The sequence below is a fragment of the Erinaceus europaeus genome, chromosome 2 (genome assembly GCF_950295315.1).
Source record: "Erinaceus europaeus chromosome 2, mEriEur2.1, whole genome shotgun sequence".
NCBI classification, from domain to species: domain Eukaryota; kingdom Metazoa; phylum Chordata; class Mammalia; order Eulipotyphla; family Erinaceidae; genus Erinaceus; species Erinaceus europaeus.
Genome location: NC_080163.1, coordinates 122,344,391 through 122,365,821, shown reverse-complemented (window position 1 = coordinate 122,365,821; position 21,431 = coordinate 122,344,391). Strand labels below are relative to the sequence as shown.

Genomic DNA, 21,431 nt, shown 5'->3' with positions numbered 1-21,431 from the left:
CTTGACAAGTCCAATGTAAAGATGTAGAATAGAATAAGCACAGGAGCTGGAGAGATAATAATCAAATTCTTAATATCCTTATACCTGCAGAGCTTCTGGCATTAATAAGCTCAGCTAAAGCATGTTTGTGTATGGTCAGGAGGTTCTGAGAAAAACAAGAGGTCAGAGGAGACAGCATAATCTTATGCAATAAGACTTTCATACCTAAGGCACTAAGGTCCCAGGTTCAATCCCTAGGACTGTAAGCCAGAACTGAGCAGTACACTGGTTAGGAAATAAATATCATTAAAAAAAAAATAATAAAACAAGTAAGAAGAAATGTTAGAAGTATTAAAGGAAAATAAAAATAAAAGTAACCACAAGGAAGAGACATTCTGCAAGATGCCATGAAAAATAAAAACACTAACAGAAGCAAGCTTCAAGTAAAAAAAGGAGATTCAAAGGCAGGGTTGTCGGTCTGGCTCTGCGAGAGGAGACAGACGACCTGACCCGGGACTCATGGCTGGGTTGTACGCAGTATCTCTTTATTCATGCAGGACGCAGCACAATCTAAGCCAAGCTAAACTAAACCTAACACTACAACTTCAACTTACAACTACCAAAACGAACAATGTTGTTCTTATATACTTTCCAAGTAGGGTGTAAACAGGATGTGATGTAGAGAGGGTGCAGAGAAAAGTGACTGGTGAAAATCAGGGTGTGACAAGGAGAGGGGGCGGAGCAGGCGAGAATTCTACCACTGAACCACTAATGCCCTGGAGGGAGTGTGGTGCTTTATGTAAATGTAAAAGTGATTTATGTAAATAGACCGCTTTGAATGGGATCAAACCAATCCCTATACAGGCATACTGGTGCTTGGTTAAGCAGAAGCCAGGGGGAGCTGGCATACTACCCAACACAGGGTGAACTCTCTCCAGCATCACTGGTCACTGCCATCAGGAACATCACCATAAGCCCTCTTGTGGGGCCTTTCTAGGACCTTGCCCTTGCCATAAAGCAGCAACAGTAGGGACTACCCCAGGCTCCGAAGGGAGATTGGGGTATCCTACCCTGCAACTTGAGCAAGACTGGTCCTGAAATGAGTGTAGCCTGCTATGTTACCAGCTGTGATCATGAGCTTCAAGCTCAGACTAATATGGAATTAGAGGCTACACAGGCTCTTCTGCTAAATATATATGTATGCCCTGGATCAGGTAGATGAAGGTAAACAGTTAAAATTTTATTCATATAATTTTTTTAAGAATGGGAGCTACTCTCTGCCCTAATCCAACTTTCTAGCCCTTTCCTTCACTCTGACACCATTTTCTCAAGCAATAATTTTATCTACCTTCATGTTAGCTAACATATTCAAGTAAAAACTACCACAGTTGTGAGCTCCTAGAAACATACCTAAAATGGACTTCCTAGCTTCCTTCCAGCCTAAGATCCCTAATTCCATCTACTCTGTTCCTACCTTTTGGATCCTGTTCATTTATCATTTTGTCTCATTTTATATTCTGCCACCTTCCAGACACTAAGTTGTAGATGCTAGTATGAATCTACCCTGACTTCTTTGGACAGATGACTTCAACAATATGTTCTGAAACCTCACATCTTCAGATCCTATCCCCATTAGGGAAAGGTAGAAACAGGCTGGGGTTATGGATCAGCCTGTTAGCACCCATGTCCAATGGAGAAGCAATTACAGATGCCAGAACTCCTATCTTCTGCACCCCAAAAACTATTTTGATCCATACTCCCAGTGGGGGAAAAGTGATAGGAGGAAGAGAGGAGGGCTCTCAATTCCAGCTCCATCAGGACATACAAAGAAAGGAAGAAAAAGGGAGAGCTATTTGGGTGTAGTAACAGGGTGATGTGTGGTTTGGAGGGGAAGAGAGGATGGGACCTGGAAGAAAAAGGGAGCAGTTATGTTCAAATGTAGACAGATAATTGTAGAGATGATAATTAACCCATGTCTACAACCTTAGGAGAACTACTGTGGCTTGCAATGTAGGGATTGGAGATTTAGAACTCTGGTGGTGGGAATGGTATGAAAATATACCCCTGTTGACATGTAATTTTGTAAATCAAATATTAAATCACACACCAAAAAAAAAAAAAGGAAGGTAAAGGCTCTAGGGCAAACCTGAATGAAAACTACAATTTTTGTCATCACTGGAGCTTCTCTACTCCAGGCCATATGTTTCAGAGACAGAGACAGATACCACAACACTGAAGCTTCCTTCAGTGTAGTGGGGGCCAGCTTAAACCTGGGTAGTGTGCATGACAAAGCAAGCACACTACCCAAGTGAGCTATCTTGCCAGCCCTGAAAATCACTTCTAACAAATACAAAGATAACTTTTACCCATTACTCAAACTAACAGACCTTTCTCTACCAGAATAGTATGAAGCTTCTTGTTTTTTTAATTTTGTCAAAAAAAAGTTTGAAATTGATTATACTAGCTGTAGAAACATGGTATTTACTGTATTATTATTATTTTTTAACTACTCTGATTATATGAAATTTTTCAACATAAAGTTGGGGAGGGGTTGAATGCATCATGTGTGAACACACAATTCTCTCTTTCTAAACCCAAGTAAAACAGAACTGACAAGAGATGACCCAAGATGGCAATACTCACACTCTGTGTACTTGAGAGAACGAAAGACTTTCCGCTGTGGGGTAACCCGCTTGATGTTTGGATGATCTTCAAGTGTGAGTAGCCCTGCTTTCTGTTTTTCTTTTATCTGAATCACCTCAAAATCACTAGGGTAGTCACTGGATGGATTGTTTCGGGGTATAATTCTCCAATTGTCTATTTCACTGCTCTTTAGGGCACTCGAAATAAATGAACTTCTAGCTTTAGCTGTAAAGTATCCATTGAAAGCCACAATGTATTCTGAAATCAACAATCACAAGAAAAGAATTTACAAACACGTTACAATATATGATTATACCTAATTTAAAATTTAGGAAATAAAATACATCTTAAAGAAAACAGATTATCTTAAAAACTATACTAGAAAAAGCAGTAAACAAAATGATAATTTAAGTGTCCAGGACAGCATTATCCAGAGTTTTGAGTTAAAATGGTCTCTAAGAACCTCTTAATCAAAGAATACATCAAAGTCAGATACACACATACACACTCACACACACAAAAACACTATTTCTAGAAGGTAAATATTAACACAAGATTCAATGTACAGCAAAAGACATATGCACATTTTTAAAACTGGAAAAAGGAATTCAGAGAAATCAAGGTCTAATCAATTTTATTCTACTGAAAACAACAGCAGCATGTGGAATGGATTATATAAAACTATTTGCTCAGTTATTCCCATCTGGACACTTTTCAGAGCACAGACACTGAGCACCTTCAGCCCCCACCCCCCAGCCCCACCACAATGGTGTTTGTTGCATGGAATCAAGTTGTAGCTTCACATTAACTGTACTGGGAAAACAAACTTCGGCAGAGTCAACATTCAAGTACCATGCATTCATCTGAAATTTATTACAGAGAAAAAGAAAATGCTTTTTGGCAAAAGTTAATGTTAAAGTAAAACTGAGTAACAAATGAGGGGTGGGATGAGTCTTTAACATTTAAAATAGTATCATTACCATATTCCACAACTGTTGAAGAGAATTCCAACTTCAGAGTCAGGTGAGAACAGCCAGGGCATGGGGCAGTTTCAAAAGACTTATTTTCTGGCCTGTCACCCAGATATTTCTTCCCGCAAAGCAAAATCACTAGCAGAAGCAGCCAGATGTTGACAAGCTTCATGGTCATAAATGACTTAGGTCATAAAATTGCACAAATTCAAATCACTTTTTTTCTTCCTTGATTATTAGTTCATTTTTTTTTTCCTACTAGAAGCTGAAACATTGCTGGTGAGCCATTTTACAGTCCTGTCCAACATAAATAAAAGGTAAATTTCATGGCCGTTTGTGGTCTGGCCTGAAGAGAGGCTTTCATTTCTTTCTTCGTTTCCTCTCCATCTTGGACATCAGGCTTCACTCACTCTGGGCCAGACGTCTAAGTCCTACACTCCATTTGCACCACAGAACCAAAGTCCCAGCGATGTTCAGTATACAAGCAAATCTACAAAAGAAAAGAAACATGCAGATGTCAGTAGCACCAGTGGCACACTACCAGAGCTGGGAAGGATTTAGTCAGATGTGCAATTTGGACTAACAGGTCAGAATGACATCCCAATTATAAGAGAAAATGACCGCATGATACAACCAGGAAACATAATTGCATTTTTATGTAGTTACCCCTCACCTCTTTCTCATAAAAGTTCTAAGCAACTTCAAAAATAAGAAAACTAAGGATAACAAAACACCAGGAATGTTATGCACAATGGCCCTGAACATCCTAACACCCAAAGAAAAGCAACCATAATCCTTTTACTCTGCTTCTAGTTCAAAGTCTATATTTTCCTGTCATTTATGACTTATCTCTACATCTCCTCAACTGGTATATTCCACATAAATCTCACCAATTTTTCAGGCAAAGATTTGGAATAGCATCCTAACTTTCTACTGTCTAAAGTCACCCCCCAAGTGATACAGAAGCCTCTGAGAATGGACTTCTGAGCAAAGACCTGATAAAGCAGAGTCCACCCAGTCATCTTTGAGGAGCACTGCAGTCATTGGGAATGCAGTGCAAATGTTATAGGTCAAGAATATTCAGGTTTGTACAAGAGAAAGCCAAGTGTGCTGACAGTAGCATGACAGAAGGGCCATCAGAGCCAGGGTGAGGAAAACAGTAGCCCTGTGGGTCAGACAGGACTTCAGCTTTCACAGCAGGGCAGGGGGAGCTGGGTTAGAGCAGAGCAGAGGCATCACTGACATGCACAATCTTAGCTGCTCTGGCCTCTGTGTGTAAGGAGCACAGAAAGCAGGGGAAAGTGGCCTGCTGCTGTAATAAAGTCAGGGAGAGACGAGGGTAGCCTGGGCTGGGGGATATATAGGTAATGGAGGAAGTCATGTTATGCATGTGGAGGAGCTGATGTGACAGGCATGCAATGACAGAGACAGTTAAGGCTTCTTGCCCAAGCATCTACATATCCACCCTTAATGGGTAGAGATGGCTGAGCACAAAGGTGGTTTGGGGAACACTAGCAGGAAGCAGGAGTCAGATAGGTAAACAAAGGATGAGAAGAACAAGACTAGGGGGACAGGGGAGCAGCAGCGGGAGACCTGGGCCAGCCTGTCTTTTATCTGGAAGAAGAAAAGAGGCAGATCCCAAAATCAGTGGCACTTTCCACATAGGAAGGTCCTTTGCCAACCACAGGTTTAAAAGTCTAAAAAATACTTTAAAGATCCCTGTTCAAGAGGGTGGGGGTAGATAACATAATGGTTATGCAAAGAGATTATTGTGCCTGAGGCTCTAAAGTCCCAGATTCAATCCCCCACACCACCTTAAACCAGAGCTGAGCAGTGCTCTGGTAAAATAATAATAAAAGTATATTTAAAAAAAACCTGTCTAAGATAAAATAAAACTTCCTGTGCAGAAAAGGGTTACAGGAGGGATGAGCAATCCGCGATGGTGAGCCTGGTCACCAGTCTGCACATTATCCATTAGCCCCACACGGCCTGCTCTGTCACCAGACCTACCAGAGGAGAAAGGGCACCACTAAATAGAAATGACCTGGGCTAGTAAATGATGTAGTTTCAAATGACAGGGACAAGGACAGACTTCCCTGTTTTGATTTGATCTGGCTGGTCTATGTCTTCAAAGGTGAACTAAAATTTCAATACCAAAATATCTATATTCACAGAAAGGGGATTTGTAGGGCCAGGAATGCTTAGAAGACATGCCTCCCAATTATGTTTGAGCTAGTTGATCTTTATGTCCTTTAAAGGTAAATTAAAATCTGGGTACTAAAACAAAATAAATTCTCTTCAAGGACCTATAGCTCATGGAAGCAGAGACGACATGTTTCCTAAGTACCATTCTTCACCAAAAGAAACAAGGCTGCTTGCAAAAAGAGCTAGGTCCATACTGAAAAGAGTAAAAACTGCTGAGTTTCCCCCACCTGCAGGGGAGTCGGTGAAGCAGGTCTGCAGGTGTCTATCTTCCTCTCCCCCTCTGTCTTCCCCCTCCTCTCTCCATTTCTCTCTGTCCTACCCAACAACAATATCAATAACAACTACAACAACAATAAAAAAAAAACAAATAATTACAATAATAAATCTTAAAATAATCTTTAAAAAAACTGTTGAGTTTTGAATAAAATCTGTGTCAGAAAGTAAGAAAGCACTGAAATGGGGATGTGTCAGAGACACAGTGGTCAGTTTGGAACAATCTGAACATCAAAATAATCCAAGTTCCAGATCTTATCTGCTGCATAGAGCAAGAAAACACAAGTCTGCAGTGCAGGCACCAAGCCCCAGCAACAACCTGGAGGTAAAACAAAACAAAAAAACACTACACATCTAAAAAAAAAAAATCACTCCCTAAATACTTTTGATATTAAACAATATTTGAATTTGCTAAAAAAAAAATAGCTCAACACAGTAACACTCACAGGGCTAGTTAGAGCTGTTGGTGGATCCACTAAGTGCTTATTAAATTTAATTTCTATAAATTCATTATGTAAACTTGATTATCTTTCCATACAAAGGCACACCCTGAAAGATAGCATGGATTTTCCAACAGAAGGAATTATACCTCTAATATATTATAATAACAGATATTTGATACCCAACACTAAATGGAAAAATAAATAGAGCAAGTAACAAATGCCAGGAATAAGGTTTAATAAAATAAACAGTAAAAGGAGACAAAGTAGAGGAGATTTATTGCTTGGTCAAGCTGACAGTTAACATTCTTCACTTCTCTGAGACTTTTAGCATTATATAAGAATATTACTAAGAGGGCTCAGTGGTGGTGCACCTTGTTGAGCACAAGAATCCAGGTTCAAGTCCCCACTCCCCACCTGTACTGGGAAGCTTCAGGAGCAGTCAAGCAGGTCTGCAGGTGTCTCTCTCCCCATCTCCCCCTTCCACTTTAGTTTCTGTCTCTATTCAATAAATAAAATATTTAAAATATATCAACTAAGACTGTAATTCTGGGTATAACCAAAGTACATCTTAAATAATTTATTTGCAAATTATTAAAAGAACACAACACGTAAGAGGAAACTACCTGAATCACCCAGCAGTCACGTAATTACGCAGATATGCCTCACTTTTTAGATAATTATTTTACTGAAATAGCTCTAGAGAAAAATGAACTGTTGGGACTATGTGTAAGCCTGATAGAGCTTAGGGAGAACCACCCCCATCCTTGGATGGAGGTCTGAGAAGATAACCTCTTGGTAAGTCTCTCTCAACCGAGGTGAGCATAAGGGGGGAAACTCAGACTTGGTTCTTTCCTTCTTGACTCTCAGGCCCACAGAAGCCCCAGTACTTCCCTCCATTAACTGCAGGCCACATGGCTGCAGATTCACTTATTCAAAGTCACCTTCTGATCACAGAAGAACACACCTTATCACACACTTCATCACACACCTCAGACCCCAGACAAGAGAAATTCCAAACTATATGGCTTTTTGATATCCATCTTCTCTCTGTTTCACCCTATGGGTTTAACCCCTATGCTTCTCTCAGATACCTTTGGATAATTAAGTTGCTTGTGTCATGGAGAATAACTGTCTTGTATCTCATCAATTCCTGTCATACCAGCCCCCTACCTTAGGGGCATGCTGACCGTTAAGAAACCTGTAATTTCTGACATATTTCAGTAATATTCCCTTCATTGTTTTTCTATTTAACTCATGTCCACTTTGCTAATAAACGGATTCTACAGATTCTAGGCACGCTAAGAGTCCCCTGGTGTCTTTTACTTCGTGTCACCCCTGTCGTGAGCGAGAAAGAACTAGCCCATTTACCTTTCCCCTGGAGACCACCCCAAACCAGAGAGAGAGAGAGAGAGACTCCGAAAATGAACCATGTTTAGGCCGGAGAAAATCACCCTTCAATTCAATTAAAATTTGGCTGAAAAAAATACCATTTTTGTAACTAATTGCATACTTGGCTGTATTGCCATTGTTTATCAGGCTAACATTTAGATGATGCCAGAGAACATTACCTTAAAATAAAGGTTACTCTTAAGCCTAACTGAACCATCCCTTCTGGCATATCCTGTTCATTAGTAGGTTTGGGGGTTAGGGAGTGGCACAATTTATTTAGCAAAAAGAGCTTGTGGTGCCAAAGCTAACCAATCTTAAGTCTGTGCAGTCTTTACAGATGTAGCTCCCATCTTCTTATTCGCTTGGTCCTTTAGTCACCCATTACTGGCTAGACATATATAAAACTCTCCCAAACTTTTACCATTTCTTTTTTTAAGTTTTTTAAATTATATTTATTTATTTACTTATTGGATAGAGACAGCCAGATATTGAGAGGGAAGGGAATGATAAGAGAGGGAGAGAGACAGAGAGACACCTGCAGCCCTGCTTCACCACTCATGAAGTTTTCCCCCTACAGGTGGGGGCTGGGGGCTCGAATCCAGGTCCTTGTGCACTGTAACATGTGCACTCAACCAGGTGCGCCACAACCTGGCCCCACCATTTCTTTTGATTTATTTATAAACAGGGAAACAGCACAGTGGTTATGCAAAATATTTTCATGCCTGAGGCCCTAAGGGTCCAGGTTCAATTCCCGGCACAATCATAAGCCACAGCTGAGTGATGCTCTGGCTTAAAAGGAAAAAAAAACTAATAAAAATATTCATTTTATTTCACAAGGGAAAAAAAAAACAACAGCACCACTCTGGCTCACTGAATACTGGGCATCAAACTCTGGGATATTTGCAAGTCCCTTACTCTAGCTACTATGCAACCTCCCAAGTCCCTCTTCATTTTAAACTCATCTTCTTAAGCAAAAATATAGTTAAGAATAATAAGTCCGAGAGTTGGGCGGTAGTGCAGCAGTTTAAGTGCACAGTGGCACAAAGTGCAAGGACAAGAGTAAGGATCCCAGTTCAAGCCCCCGGCTCCCCACCTACAGGGGAGTCCCTTAACAGGCGGTGAAGCAGGATTGCAGGTGTCTTTCTCTCCCCTTCTCTCTCCATTTCTCTCTGTCCTATCCAACAATGACAACAATAACTACAACAAGAAAACAGGGGCAACAAAAAGGAAAATAAATAAATAAATAAATATTAAAAGAAGAATAATTACATAAATCCATTAACTATATTTTTGCAGCCAGTAAGCACTGACTAGACAAAAGGGCCATCTCCTTAACCTTCTCCAGGCACTGATATGTTGGGGGTAGGTTTCCCACCCAAACACTAAATTCCAGTTCTTAACATTTTACAAAGACCTGGAGCTGTCATATTTTTTTCCAATAAAATATAGCAAATATCTCACCTCTCCCCTGATAGAAAAAGGCAAAATGCAAACCTGACCCTACAATGTAACTAAAACATTAAAGGCTCAACCTGCCTAGTTTTTGTTAGTCTGATCATTGAGGGCACTTACTGTGTCTGCCATACAAAGAGACAACAGGTAAGACCCATCACTAGACTGAGGAAAAAATGCAGTCAATGATTACTGAGAATCTGAAGGAACTACTAAAACTCTGCTGATTGGAGCAGATTGACCCTATGAAAACGAGGTACTTCAAAGGTACCTAAGTACTGCATTAGGGTTTTTTTTTTTTTTTAGAACTTTTTTTTCCCATAGGGCCTAAACCTTGATTACAAGGGGTGTGTAAAGAATGTAGTAGAAGGGTCAGATAGGTAAGAGTTCCACTAAGGCAAGCCAATCCTATCTTCTGTACAGTTCTTGCCAAGATATAGCCATCAGACATAGGAATATAAAATAAAATTTTATTTATAACCAAGCATCCTGTATGAATGGCAAACCAAAACATGTTACATCCATCCAGCAGAATTAACTACTGCACTATAAGAAGGAATAAGTATTGACACAATAGGGATAAACTTGGGAAAATTAGAGTAAATAAAAGTCTGACACAATTCCTCTGAACATATGAAATGTTCAGAAAACGCAACTCTAGGAAGACAAGTAGAATTACCTGTTATCTGGGGCTGAAATAAGAAATGTGATGACTGCAAAAGGGCACCAGGGATCATTTTGGGGTGACAGAAATGTTTCAAACACAGATTGTGGTGGTGATAGCAAATTCTGTAAATTTGCTAAGAATAATAAAAAAAAAACTTCACTGAATACGTTGTACACTCAAAGCAGGTCAATTACAAGTTCTGTAAATGTTATCTTAACAAAGTCCTCAGTGCTGCAGAACAAAGCTGGGCAGGACTGTTGTTCTAGTTCCTCAATTTTTTTTTTTGACATATTCAAACTGAGATCTTAAAGTGAGGCATTAGCTAGTTAAGATTAAAGAGCCACAGGAAACTAAACTTTCCAGAATTCTGAGTCACTCTCAATTAGAAGTGTCAGTCAAGAACTTAAAGTAAATATTTAACTTAACTTGCATAGACTACCATGTCAAGATTCTCTGGGCTTCTACCCAAAACAAAGGTAAAGACCTACACTAAAATCACCTGTTAAGGAAGATGGGGAAAAAAAAAATCTGTTAAGCCAGAAAGAGAAGGATGAATATGGGATGATCCCACTCACAGGCAGAAATGCAAAAATAACAACAGAAAGAAAAACACAAAGCAAAACTTGGACTGGTTTTGGTGTATTGAACCAAAGTAAAAGGCTGAGGGGAGAAGTGTTCAGGTCCTGGAACATGATGGCAGAGGAGGACCTAGTGAGGGTTGAACTGTTATGTGGAAAACTGAGAAATGTTGCACATGCGCAAACTACTGTATTTTACTGGCGACTGTAAACTATTAATCTCCTCAATAAACGAAAAAAAAAAATCTGTGTTGAAGAAATGCCACCTGACAATCTTAAAGGGAGCCCAACCATGCCAGTCAGGCAAGGTTTCTGAGATCCCACAGGTCTGAAGGGCACTCCAGTGCTGAGAGCAAACCAGTCTTAGGGGTCCCACTTGCCCTGGAGCTTCTATTTTAACAATCGGCAGAACCATGCGTACAGAAAAGAAATGGCAATAAACTTGCAGAACTCGACTCCCGGGGTCACGAGTTCGATCTCCAGTATGGCAGTGCCAGAGTGTTATTCTGGTTCTATCATAAAAACCGAAATAACCTTACAGCGTCACCTCGCCAGAGTCCTAGCCCACTAGGGAAAGATAGAAACAGGCTGTGGGTATGGATCAACCTGCCAACGCCCATGTCCAGCGGAGAAGCAATTACAGAAGCCAGAACTACCACTTTCTGCAACCCAAAAAGAATTTTGGTCCATACTCCCACAGGGATAAAGAACTGGAAAGCTTCCAATGGAGGGGATGTGATGCTGAACTCCGTTGGAGGGAGTTGTGTAGAATTATAACCCCTGTTATCTTACATTCTTGTTGATCATCACTAATTCACTACTTTAAAAAATCTAAGTAAACCACACACATACATATATATACTTTATACCAGAGTACTACTCAGCTCTGGCTTATGGTGGTGCGGGGGAACTGAACCTGGGATCTTGGAGCCTCAGGCATGAGAGCCTTTTACATAACCACTATGCTAGCTCCCTTGCTCTCGGTCAATCTTTAAAAATAAAAACTAAACTCCAGCAGCCGTCTGGAGGTGGACCTGGGAGCTGGAGTGCAGAGGTCAGGGGCCAGGGCTCGGAGAGGGCGAGGAGGGGTCGAGGGGCCTCCCTGCGGGAGGGGCGAGCTGGACCCCCGGCCCCAGGTCCGGGTCGGGCCCGAGGGAAGCGCCGGCGGCGAACCGCACCCCGAGGATACAGCGCGGGTCTTGAATCCGGGCCCCCTCGGCCGCCGCCCACCCGCCCCGTCCCGGGTCCCCCGGCCCCTCGGCTTCCGCCCGCGCCCTCGAGTCCCGCCCGGGTCGCCCCGCGGGTCCAGGGTCGCCGGGAGGACCCGGCCGCAGCCCGCGGCGACCCCAGCTCTTAGGGCCTCCGGCGCGGAGGGCGCAGCTGGGAGGCTCCCGGGCCCGGGCCGCCAGCCGTACCTCGCGCCGCCTCAAGCTCGAGGGCGGCGGGACGGTGACACCGGCGCTTCAGCGGCAAACACGCCTCAGCTCTCCATTCGGGGCTGTTTACTCCCAAGTCTCGCGACTTCGCGAGATCTGGGCGGGGAGATCAGAGGCTCGGCGCGCCGAATTCACTGCACCTGCGCGCCCGGAAAGCACTGCGTGAGGCCTGCGTGAACTCTCCGACAGCTGAAAAGCCTTCCGAGAGAATCGAGAAAAGGTCTCGCGATGTCTGCAGCCCGAGGACGGTGCAGGAGGCGGAGGGGCGTGGTTAACTCTATGGAGCCTAACGGAGGGCATGGCTTGGAGTTGTGGGAAGCTGAGACTGCGCCTTCCGGGCAGGTCCTATTAGAATGCCTAATCCTTTGCCCACTAGTGCGAAGAAGGCGCTTACAACTCCCTGAGCAGACGACCCCACCAATATGTCCTGGAGACCCAGACCCCTGCCCACTAGGGAGAGAGACAGGCTGGGAGTATGGATCGACCTGTCAATGCCCATGTTCAGCGGGGAAGCAATTATAGAAGCCAGACCTTCCACCTTCTGCATCCCACAATGACTCTGGGTCCATACTCCCAGAGGGATAAAGACTAGGAAAGCTTTCAAGGGAGGGGAGGGGATATGGAGTTCTGGTGGTGGGAATTATGTGGAATTGTACCCCTCTTATCCTGTGGTCTTGTCAGTATTTCCATTTTATAAATAAAACTTTTTAAAAAATAATTAAGAATTCACTTATTGACACTTTCCTGGCTGCTTTTCCTACTCGCTTCCTCGACCCAAAGCCAGGCTCAGGCAGCATCCCGGAATCTGCTCAACAGACCTTGCTTCAAATGCATCTTCCCCCACTCCTTAACCTGACTCCAATTACCTGACTCCTTAACCTGACTCCAATTACCCTTTTTAAGAAACTGCAGGTGGGAGGGGTAGGGAGGAGAGCCAAATGGTGGTGCACTCAGTATAGAGCACTTGTTATCCCGCACAAAATCTCAGGTTCAAGCCCCCTGTCCGCACCTGCATCGGGAAGCTTCCCAGGCAGTAAAGCAACTCTCTGTTTCTCTGTCTTAAAGAAACTAGGGTTGTAAAAACTATGTTAAATAACTAGTAAATATGAAACCATTAAACATTGGATCATGTGTTTCCCTGGTTTCCTTCCCCCCCAAGAATGTCTAGGTGACTTAAATATTACTATCACTGGCTGTTTGCAGTCTAAATGTTGATCTGGCATGCAAGTGCACTAGTCACAATGACAGAAGGAAAGCATGATTTGGTAATGGTCATGGAAAACAAACTACTCAGATAAAAACTACTTCCTTCTACCATTGTTTGATCTTACTTGAGCAGCACTACTTCGCCTTCCCTTTCCGCATTATTGGGGGTAAAATGGTGTTGACCAGGTCCTTATATCAGTCCCTATTATACTGAATACAGAGCCCAGCAGCTAGGAAATGAGGCTAGTGAGCTGCAAACATTTTTGTCCTATGATAGAATATTTTCAGCTCCTGGGAATACTATAAACTAAAGGGTACTGGGTATGATAGGGATTTGGCTTGGAAATCTATTTTTTGTGCATATAAAAAGAAAAGCTAAGAACTGCAGGAACCTGGCAAACTGGTTTTTCCACCACTCCAGATTCTAAAACTAACCTCTGAAACCCATGCTTCGTATAGATAGTAAAACATTGAAAATTCCATGAGGGGTTACATCTTTATTCAGACTAAACAATAAGAGCTGAGCCAATACTGAGACAGAGACAGACTGAAATTAGTTTCAGAGGGCATACATAATGCCGAGACACCACCTGACCCTCCAGTTTCCAAATGTGACTGGATTTTAAGTAACTGAAGATACAGAAAAAAGTCTCTCAACTCCACTTGCCGTTGGTCTTTTTCCCCCCCTTTGAACTAAAATTTACCTTTCATCTCTATCTTGAGGAAATATCTAATTGGCAGGACCACCAGTTACCTATCCCCACTCTGCCAAAGTCAGTGATCAAAATCAACCCTCCACTTACTCAACCTATCAAGAGAATGAGGTAAAAAAAAAAAACCCAAAAAACAAAAAACTCAGTGCTGTTTCAAAAGATGTACTAGAAACATGGTTATGTGCAATTTTCTTTTAATATTTATTTATTGGATAGAGACAGAAATTGAGAGGAGAGGGGGAAATACAGAGAGAGACAGAGACACCTGCAGCACTACTTCACATTTTGTAAAGTTTTCTCCCCTGCAGGTGGGGACCAGGGGTTTGAACCTGGGTCCTTGCACATTGTAATGTGTGCATTTAACCGGGTGCACCACCACCTGGCCCCCAATTTTCTTACTGAATTAAGTTTTTAATGTATTACTATCATGGCTGTTCACAGATGGATTTTTTTTTTATACTTTTAAACTGCTTCTATGGAGAACATTTTTCTTTCATTCTAACCAACTTACAAGTGGAGCAAAACCTCTTCCAAAGGAAGCTTATTAAGCAGTTAGTTAACTTGTTAAATTTTCTGTTCATGGGACCGGGTGGTGGCGCATCTGGTTGAGTGCACAAGGACCCGGGTTCGAGCCCCTGATCTCCACCTGCAGAAGGAAAGCTGTGCAAATGGTGAAGCAGGGCTGCAGATGTCCCTCTTTCTCTCTCCCTCTCTATCTCCCCTACCCTCTTGATTTCTGGCTGTCTCTATCCAATAAATAAAGACAAAAAAAAAAGAAAAAATTTCTGTTCACAAATTGTTTCAAAGGTTTTTATATTCTACTTTTTAAGATTTTTTTTTTAAAGATTTTAGGGCAGGGGTAGATAGCATAATGATTATGTAAAGAGACTCTCATGCCTGAGGCTCCAAAGTCCCAAGTTCAATCCCCTGTACTACCATAAGCCAGAGCTGAGCAGTGCTCTAGTAAAAAAAAAAAAAAAAAAAAAAAACTATTTTATTAAATATATTATTTTGATAGGACAGAGCGAAACTGAGATATAAGGGGGAGATAGGGAGAGAAAGATAGAAAGATAGGTACCTACAGACCTGCTTCATTGCTCGTGATGTTCACTCCCCTGAAGGTGGGGAACAGGGGCTTGAACCCAGGTCTTTGTGCATGGTAATGTGCACTTAACCAGGTGTGCCACCACCTAGCTTCTAAGATTTATTTGATAGATCAGAAATTGAGACGGGGGTAAGGAAATACAGGAGAGAGGGAAACATCTGCAGCACCACTTTATCGCTTATGAAGGTGCCCACCACCACCACCACCACCCCCACCCCACCCCACCCCCCGCCCAGCAGGAGGGGCCTGGAGTTTTAAACCCAGGTCTTTGCATATGGTAATGTGTTCATTCAACCAGGTGCACCACAGGCCAGCCCCCTACATTCTTAGTAAGAAATTCCATCTATGTTGGCCCAGCCATTCAATACTCTCAAGATCTGGAGGAAAGAAAAAGTTGTATAAAACAGAAACTCTGAGATTCTTGGTTTTGACCTTTCACTAACTTTATCCATGTATATATAGACAGAGAGAAATGGAGAGAGGAGGGGAAGACAGAGAGGGGGAGAGAAAGATAGACACCTGCAGACCTGCTTCACCACCTGTGAAGCGACTCCCCCGCAGGTGGGGAGCCGGGGGCTCGAACCGGGATCCTTACCATGGTCCTTGAGCTTTGTGCCACGTGCACTTAACCGGCTGCGCTACCGTCCAACTCCCCCAATCAATATATTTATAAACATTCTGCCAAGAAGGGAATTTTACATCACCAACATATTTTACTTATTCTTATCACAGGACAACAATTCAATAGTGAAGCTATAAACATAAGACACTACTGTCTCACAATACACTTTAGATTTAATTATGAGATGGCATTTTTACATCGTTTCTACTTCTATTACACATTAACAGAAGTTCAGGTCAATGTGACATGAAATCAAATATTTTCTAGTCTCAATGACTATGAATTATTGAATGGTGGGAAATGCCAAATTAAAAATATCCACGCTAATTCCATTTTTGATGAAATTCTTCAGTGCTGCAGTGTTACCAGTGGATATTTTTCACATCTAAAGGTCTTACATGATGAAAGTCAAGCTTCTGGATGTAACATATGATCCTGGAAACACTAAGGCAAAGATACTGACACAACTGTGTCATAACATGAAAGCCTTGAGCCTACTCACAATGTTTTATCATCTCAGGAGAAATTTCATGGAAGTCCAGCTTTCAATCAATTTAGTAGTTCTGTATCAGTGTCACAAACCTAATTATGAATTTTTAATTTGCATATACTGTCATATTCCTACAGTGATTTACAATTCTCAAAGCATTAGCAATGTGGTCCTCAAAACTATTTGGCTTTATAGGAACTGAACAAAAACCATCTCATACTGGATTTGAATACTAACCCAGATTGGGGGTATGTGTGCATAATTATCTTCATACCAATAAAAATATTCACTAGAATGCACAATTAGTTACACAAACCAAGAATGAGCTTCTAACTTATTTCAACAGATACATCATCCCACACATGTAATTTGTTCATATATTAACTACTATTCCATACTCAATGTTTACAACAATAATGCTACTGGAATGAAATATTACGTAGAAAAAATATATGAAACCAGGTATCACACACTTTAAAGGGCTAGATTTCAGTTATAAAAGAGGTCACAGACTGAGAAATCACTACTTATTCACAATAATTATAAGAGATGACATATTCAAACCTAGGAACAAATGAATTCCACAACAGATTAAAAAAATCGTAATGTAGTAATACCATATATGGCAACCTATAGCACAAGACTGACTAGGTTTCTTTAGTGCAAAAAAGAAATAATCTACCATTTTGATATTCCATAAGGTTCCACATTAAGCCATCTTGACAAGAAATCTTTTTTAAAATTTACCCATAAAGTTGACCAGATGCACACAACACACATACTTATATACAGTTTTCTAATGAAATATCAGTTGAAGAGCAGCATTTTCATATGAACTAGAGCCATACAATATAATGCACACAGACTTTTATGGCTAATACCAACAATATTACTTATAAAATAACATTTATTCTTTTTCCTGGTGAACATCTGAAAACAAAAACTATATAGTTCATCTACTGATGTGGGCAATTTCCCATTAACAACAACAGCTGAAATAACAAGAGCTGATAAAGCACATATATTTCAGTATCACATTGCTGTAGTTCCTAGATCAATATAAATTACACAGCTTTTGAACAGCATAGGACAAAAAGTATCAGAATGTAGGTTTCTGTCACCACTTCTTATGCCTTTGTCACTGTTTACTCTGTACCATCTACGTGGCCCTTGAAGTTTCTCTACATCATTCTCCAAAAATAGCTTGCTTTGCAAATGATGAGTTAACAGTGTACCAAATAATCAGTTATCAAAGAAAACACACAAGATAAACTAACTGTGGGCTTCCAAATGTCAGAATACTGCAGGTTCCTGTGAGCTGGCAAAACTTCCCAAATCACCATCCAGTTTTAGGCTGTTCTAGACAAGGCCTCCTTACGTAAATAACGATTCAGAATGTTGGCTCCCCATATCCAGAGCCACTCGGGCATATACTGTGCAAAAAGGAACTAAAAACAAAAGAGAAAAGGGCTGTAAGATTAGAGCTCAAAGTCATTGACAAGGGGGCACACATATCAGTATATGATTTCTTTTAAAGATTTATTTAGGGCTGAGATATAACTAACCCAATAGACTGTACATTTTACTTTACATGCAGAACTCAGATTTGAGCCCTTGCAATCACACAGGAGCACTCTGCACAGCACAGAGCAGAGATCCAAGAACACTGAAGCAGTGTTCTCACTTTCTGTCTAACGTTAAAGGGCAGGGGCTGAGTGGTGGTGCATCTGCTTAAGTGCATACATTACAGTGTACAAGGACCTGGGTTCAAGCCCCCAGTCCCCACACACAAGTTTCACAAGCTGTGGAAACAGTGCTTCAAGTATCTATGTCCCTCTCTACTCCCCCTTCCCTCTCAACTTCTGTCTCTATTGAAAATAAAAAAAAAAGAAGGCATGAGGCACCAGCAGATTAAAAAAAAAAAGCTCCTTTTATTATATATTACATATGAGACCCTGATGCATATGGTGTTGGGGACCAAACAGGGAACCTCAAGCATGTAAATACAGTGCTCTACAATTCAGTTGAGCTATTTTCCCAGCTGCCAGCATGTAAGTCAATCTAACAAATATCACCAATCACATGAAATCCAGAAAAAGAAAAAGGCTCTTGGGACTACTGTACTGAGAACCGATTTTTGCAGAAGACCCTTTGCTAGACCCCATGGGGAACTTATACATGATTTGATCTTATGCTCTTTTATCAGTGGCAGTAAGTACCACAAGTCAGTCTTCACCTAGCACATTATGGTGTGGTGGTGATGTGTGGGGCTGGTAAAATTGCTCACTTGGTTAGTGTGCTGCTTTGCTATTTCTGCGGCCCAGATTTGAGCCTGGCCCCCACTTCACTGAAGGAAGCTTTGGTCTGTGGTTTCTTTCATTATCTTTCTGCCTGTCCATTTAAATAAAATAAATAAATAAATAAATAAATAAATCTAATAGAGGAGGAGAGAAACAGTTTATCCACTGAGCACTGATGAACCGGAGGCCAGTAACTATGCAGATAACACAAGTCTCAAGACACACTGCAGAAGCTACCCACCGTGAAGTGAGAACTGACAGTGAGGAATAGAGAGCACATGTGTGAGAAACATAGAGAGGGAGGGTGGATCTGAGGTTCTTTAAGGACTTGAGCACATTCAGGGATCTTGACCCATCTGTCCAAGTCTAAGAAAGTAGCTTCTAGCCCTTTGCATAAAACCCACAAGTGAGCAGTTCAGGAGATGACACAGAGGCTAGAATGCTGTACTTACAGCATGGGATCCCAAGATGGACTCACAGCATGGCATGTACCAAAATAATGCTCTATCTCCTTTTTCACAGCACCCTCATAATTCATAAATTTAAAAAAAAATCCTGAAACCCACCAGTGACCATTCCTGACACAGTGACCTGAGCTCAGTATATGGAGGGAACTCAGAGTCGGAGAGGGAAGTCAGAAGTAAATGCACTGGGCTCTTGCTGCATTCAACATTAAAATGCAAATCCCCCAGGGACTGAAATAGGTGGAAACTGAGAAGAGGATGGAAAATTGCAAAGAAGCAGAGTTAGAATTCTTAAAGTCACGCCAAAGGTATAGACACAGTTGCTGTGAAGGTGTGTGATCAATAGGTCAATAGCTCCCTCTTCAGCTAACATAGGAAAACACTGGGGAGAAGGGCTGTCAACTTTTGACAGATGTCTGCTGGCTCCCCAGCAACAGTTTGTTATTATTATTTTTTAATTTTTTTCTTCCTTTTTAAATATTTATTTATTCCCTTTTGTTGCCCTTGTTGTTTTATTGTTGTAGTTACTATTATTATTGATGTCATTGTTGGATAGGACAGAGAGAAATGGAGAGAGGATGGGAAGACAGAGAGGGGGAGAGAAAGATAGACACCTGCAGACCTGCTTCACCGCTTGTGAAGCAACTCCCCTGAAAGTGGGGAGCTGGGGCTTAAACCCGGATCCTTAAGCCAGTCCTTGCACTTTGCGCCACGTGCCTTAACTCACTGCACTACTGTCCAACTCCCTGTCTGTTATTATTGCCACCAACATTATCTCTGGGGATCATTGCCTGAATGATGTATGTGTATGCGTATGTGTATAATATTTTACAGAGATAGAGAAATTGAGAGAGGAAAGGGGAGATAGAAAAGGAGAAAGAGTTAAGCACACATGGAGCAAAGCGCAAGGACCGGCTTAAGGATCCTGGTTTGAGCCCCTGGCTCCCCACCTGCAGAAGAGTCATGATGAAGCAGGTCTGCAAGTGTCTATCTTTCTCTCTCCCTCTCTGTCTTCCCCTCCTCTCTCCATTTCTCTCTGTCCTAACAGTGACATCAATAACAACAACAACAATTAAAAAAAAGGGCAAAAAGGGAGAAAATAAACAAACAAATAAATAATAAAAAGAAAGGGAGAAAGAAAAGAGACACCTGGAGCACTACTTCACCATTTATGTAATTTCCCCCTTAAAGATGGGGGCTAGGAGCTTGAACCCAGGTCCTTGCACATGGTTAACACTCACTTTAGCCCCCATCAGAATTTTTCAGTCAAACACACACCACAGTATATTACTAGCAGAAAGCTAGAATAGAAAGGTTCTACTTTTCAGATCCTGAACTGGAGTTGGTGTATTGCACTAAAGTAAAAGATTCTGGGGGTGGGGGGGGCAAGTACAGGTCCAAAAAGGATGGCAGAGGACCTAGTGGGGGTTGTATTGTGGAAAACTGAGAAATGTTATGCATATACAAACTATAGTATTTACTGTCAAATGTAAAACATTAATCCCCCAATAAAGAAATTTAAAAAAAAGAAAGGTTCTACTTTTCCCACCAATCTTACTATGTGCTCTGCAGTTGACAACTGAGTATTGCTGAAAATCACATCTGCAGATGAGAAGAAATACTCCCAAACTGCTATCAGTGCTAGTTTAACATTTAAAGCAAATACATATAGCTTCCTTCTAGCTGGTAAGTTCAAAACATGTTTTCTATCCTTAGCTTGCAAATTAGGACAACTAGCATAATGCTGAATACAACAAGGTGCAAATGTTAAATGATATGAATGACAGAAGGAGAAGTCAAGTCACTATGGTGAGTTGGTTCTAACATTGATGCTGTGCAGGGATGCTGCTTTACACACTGGAAGAAAGAAGCTCAGGGAAGAAGCTTGTTTTATATAACCTTCACAATGCTCATTTAAATGCAGGATGATGCTGTGAGAGTTCTTAAGATGCCAACTTTGCCTTCATGAAGGATAAAACATATACATGATGCAGCTAGGAGGTGGTATAGAGAATAAAGTGTTGGACTATCAAGCATGAGGTCCAATAGTTCAGTTTCCAGCATTATGCATTATCTATCTTGGCAGAAAAATATACATTTTCAAGGAAAGTTCACCAATATGAACAAAGTTTATAATGTTCTGCTGTTTCATAAACACGGTCAAGGTATCTACTATATCAAAACCCCAAGCCCTGTCCTCACTACCTTTTTTTTTTTCCTTAACCAGAGCACTTCTCATCTCTAGATTATGGTGGTACTGGGGACTGAATCTGGGAACTTTGGTGCCTCAGGCATGACAGTCATTTTGTATGACCAATATTCTATCTCTCTAGCCTTACACCTTCATTTCTATGGGTACGTGATAGGCAGTGGTTTCTAAAAATAACAGACCAGGTAAATAAAACTGCTTTTAAAAAAATTTTTATTTATTTATTTCTTCCCTTTCATTGCCCTTGTTGTTTTATTGTTGTAGTTATTATTGTTGTTACTGATAT

The 21,431-nt window shown here is 41.3% G+C and overlaps 2 protein-coding genes across 8 annotated transcripts in view; both read right to left on the bottom strand.

The window, feature by feature from the left end:
• The window catches only part of MBTPS1 (membrane bound transcription factor peptidase, site 1), a 56,847-nt gene extending 44,650 nt beyond the window's left edge, over window positions 1–12,197 (bottom strand). Inside the window, exons 1-3 of the mRNA XM_007528357.3 lie at window positions 12,016–12,197; window positions 3,603–4,083; window positions 2,623–2,880 (exon numbers count right to left, since the gene is read on the bottom strand). Coding sequence (XP_007528419.1) covers window positions 2,623–2,880; window positions 3,603–3,771 — 427 coding nt within the window. The 5' untranslated portion in view covers window positions 3,772–4,083; window positions 12,016–12,197. The remainder of the gene's footprint in view (window positions 1–2,622; window positions 2,881–3,602; window positions 4,084–12,015) is intronic.
• A 3,636-nt stretch (window positions 12,198–15,833) lies between these two features.
• Window positions 15,834–21,431, bottom strand: part of HSDL1 (hydroxysteroid dehydrogenase like 1) — a 35,037-nt gene continuing 29,439 nt past the window's right edge. For all 7 annotated transcript variants that reach the window (XM_060185104.1, XM_060185106.1, XM_060185100.1 and 4 more), the window contains one exon: window positions 15,834–17,620. In XM_060185104.1, coding sequence (XP_060041087.1) covers window positions 17,522–17,620 — 99 coding nt within the window. In that variant the 3' untranslated portion in view covers window positions 15,834–17,521. The remainder of the gene's footprint in view (window positions 17,621–21,431) is intronic.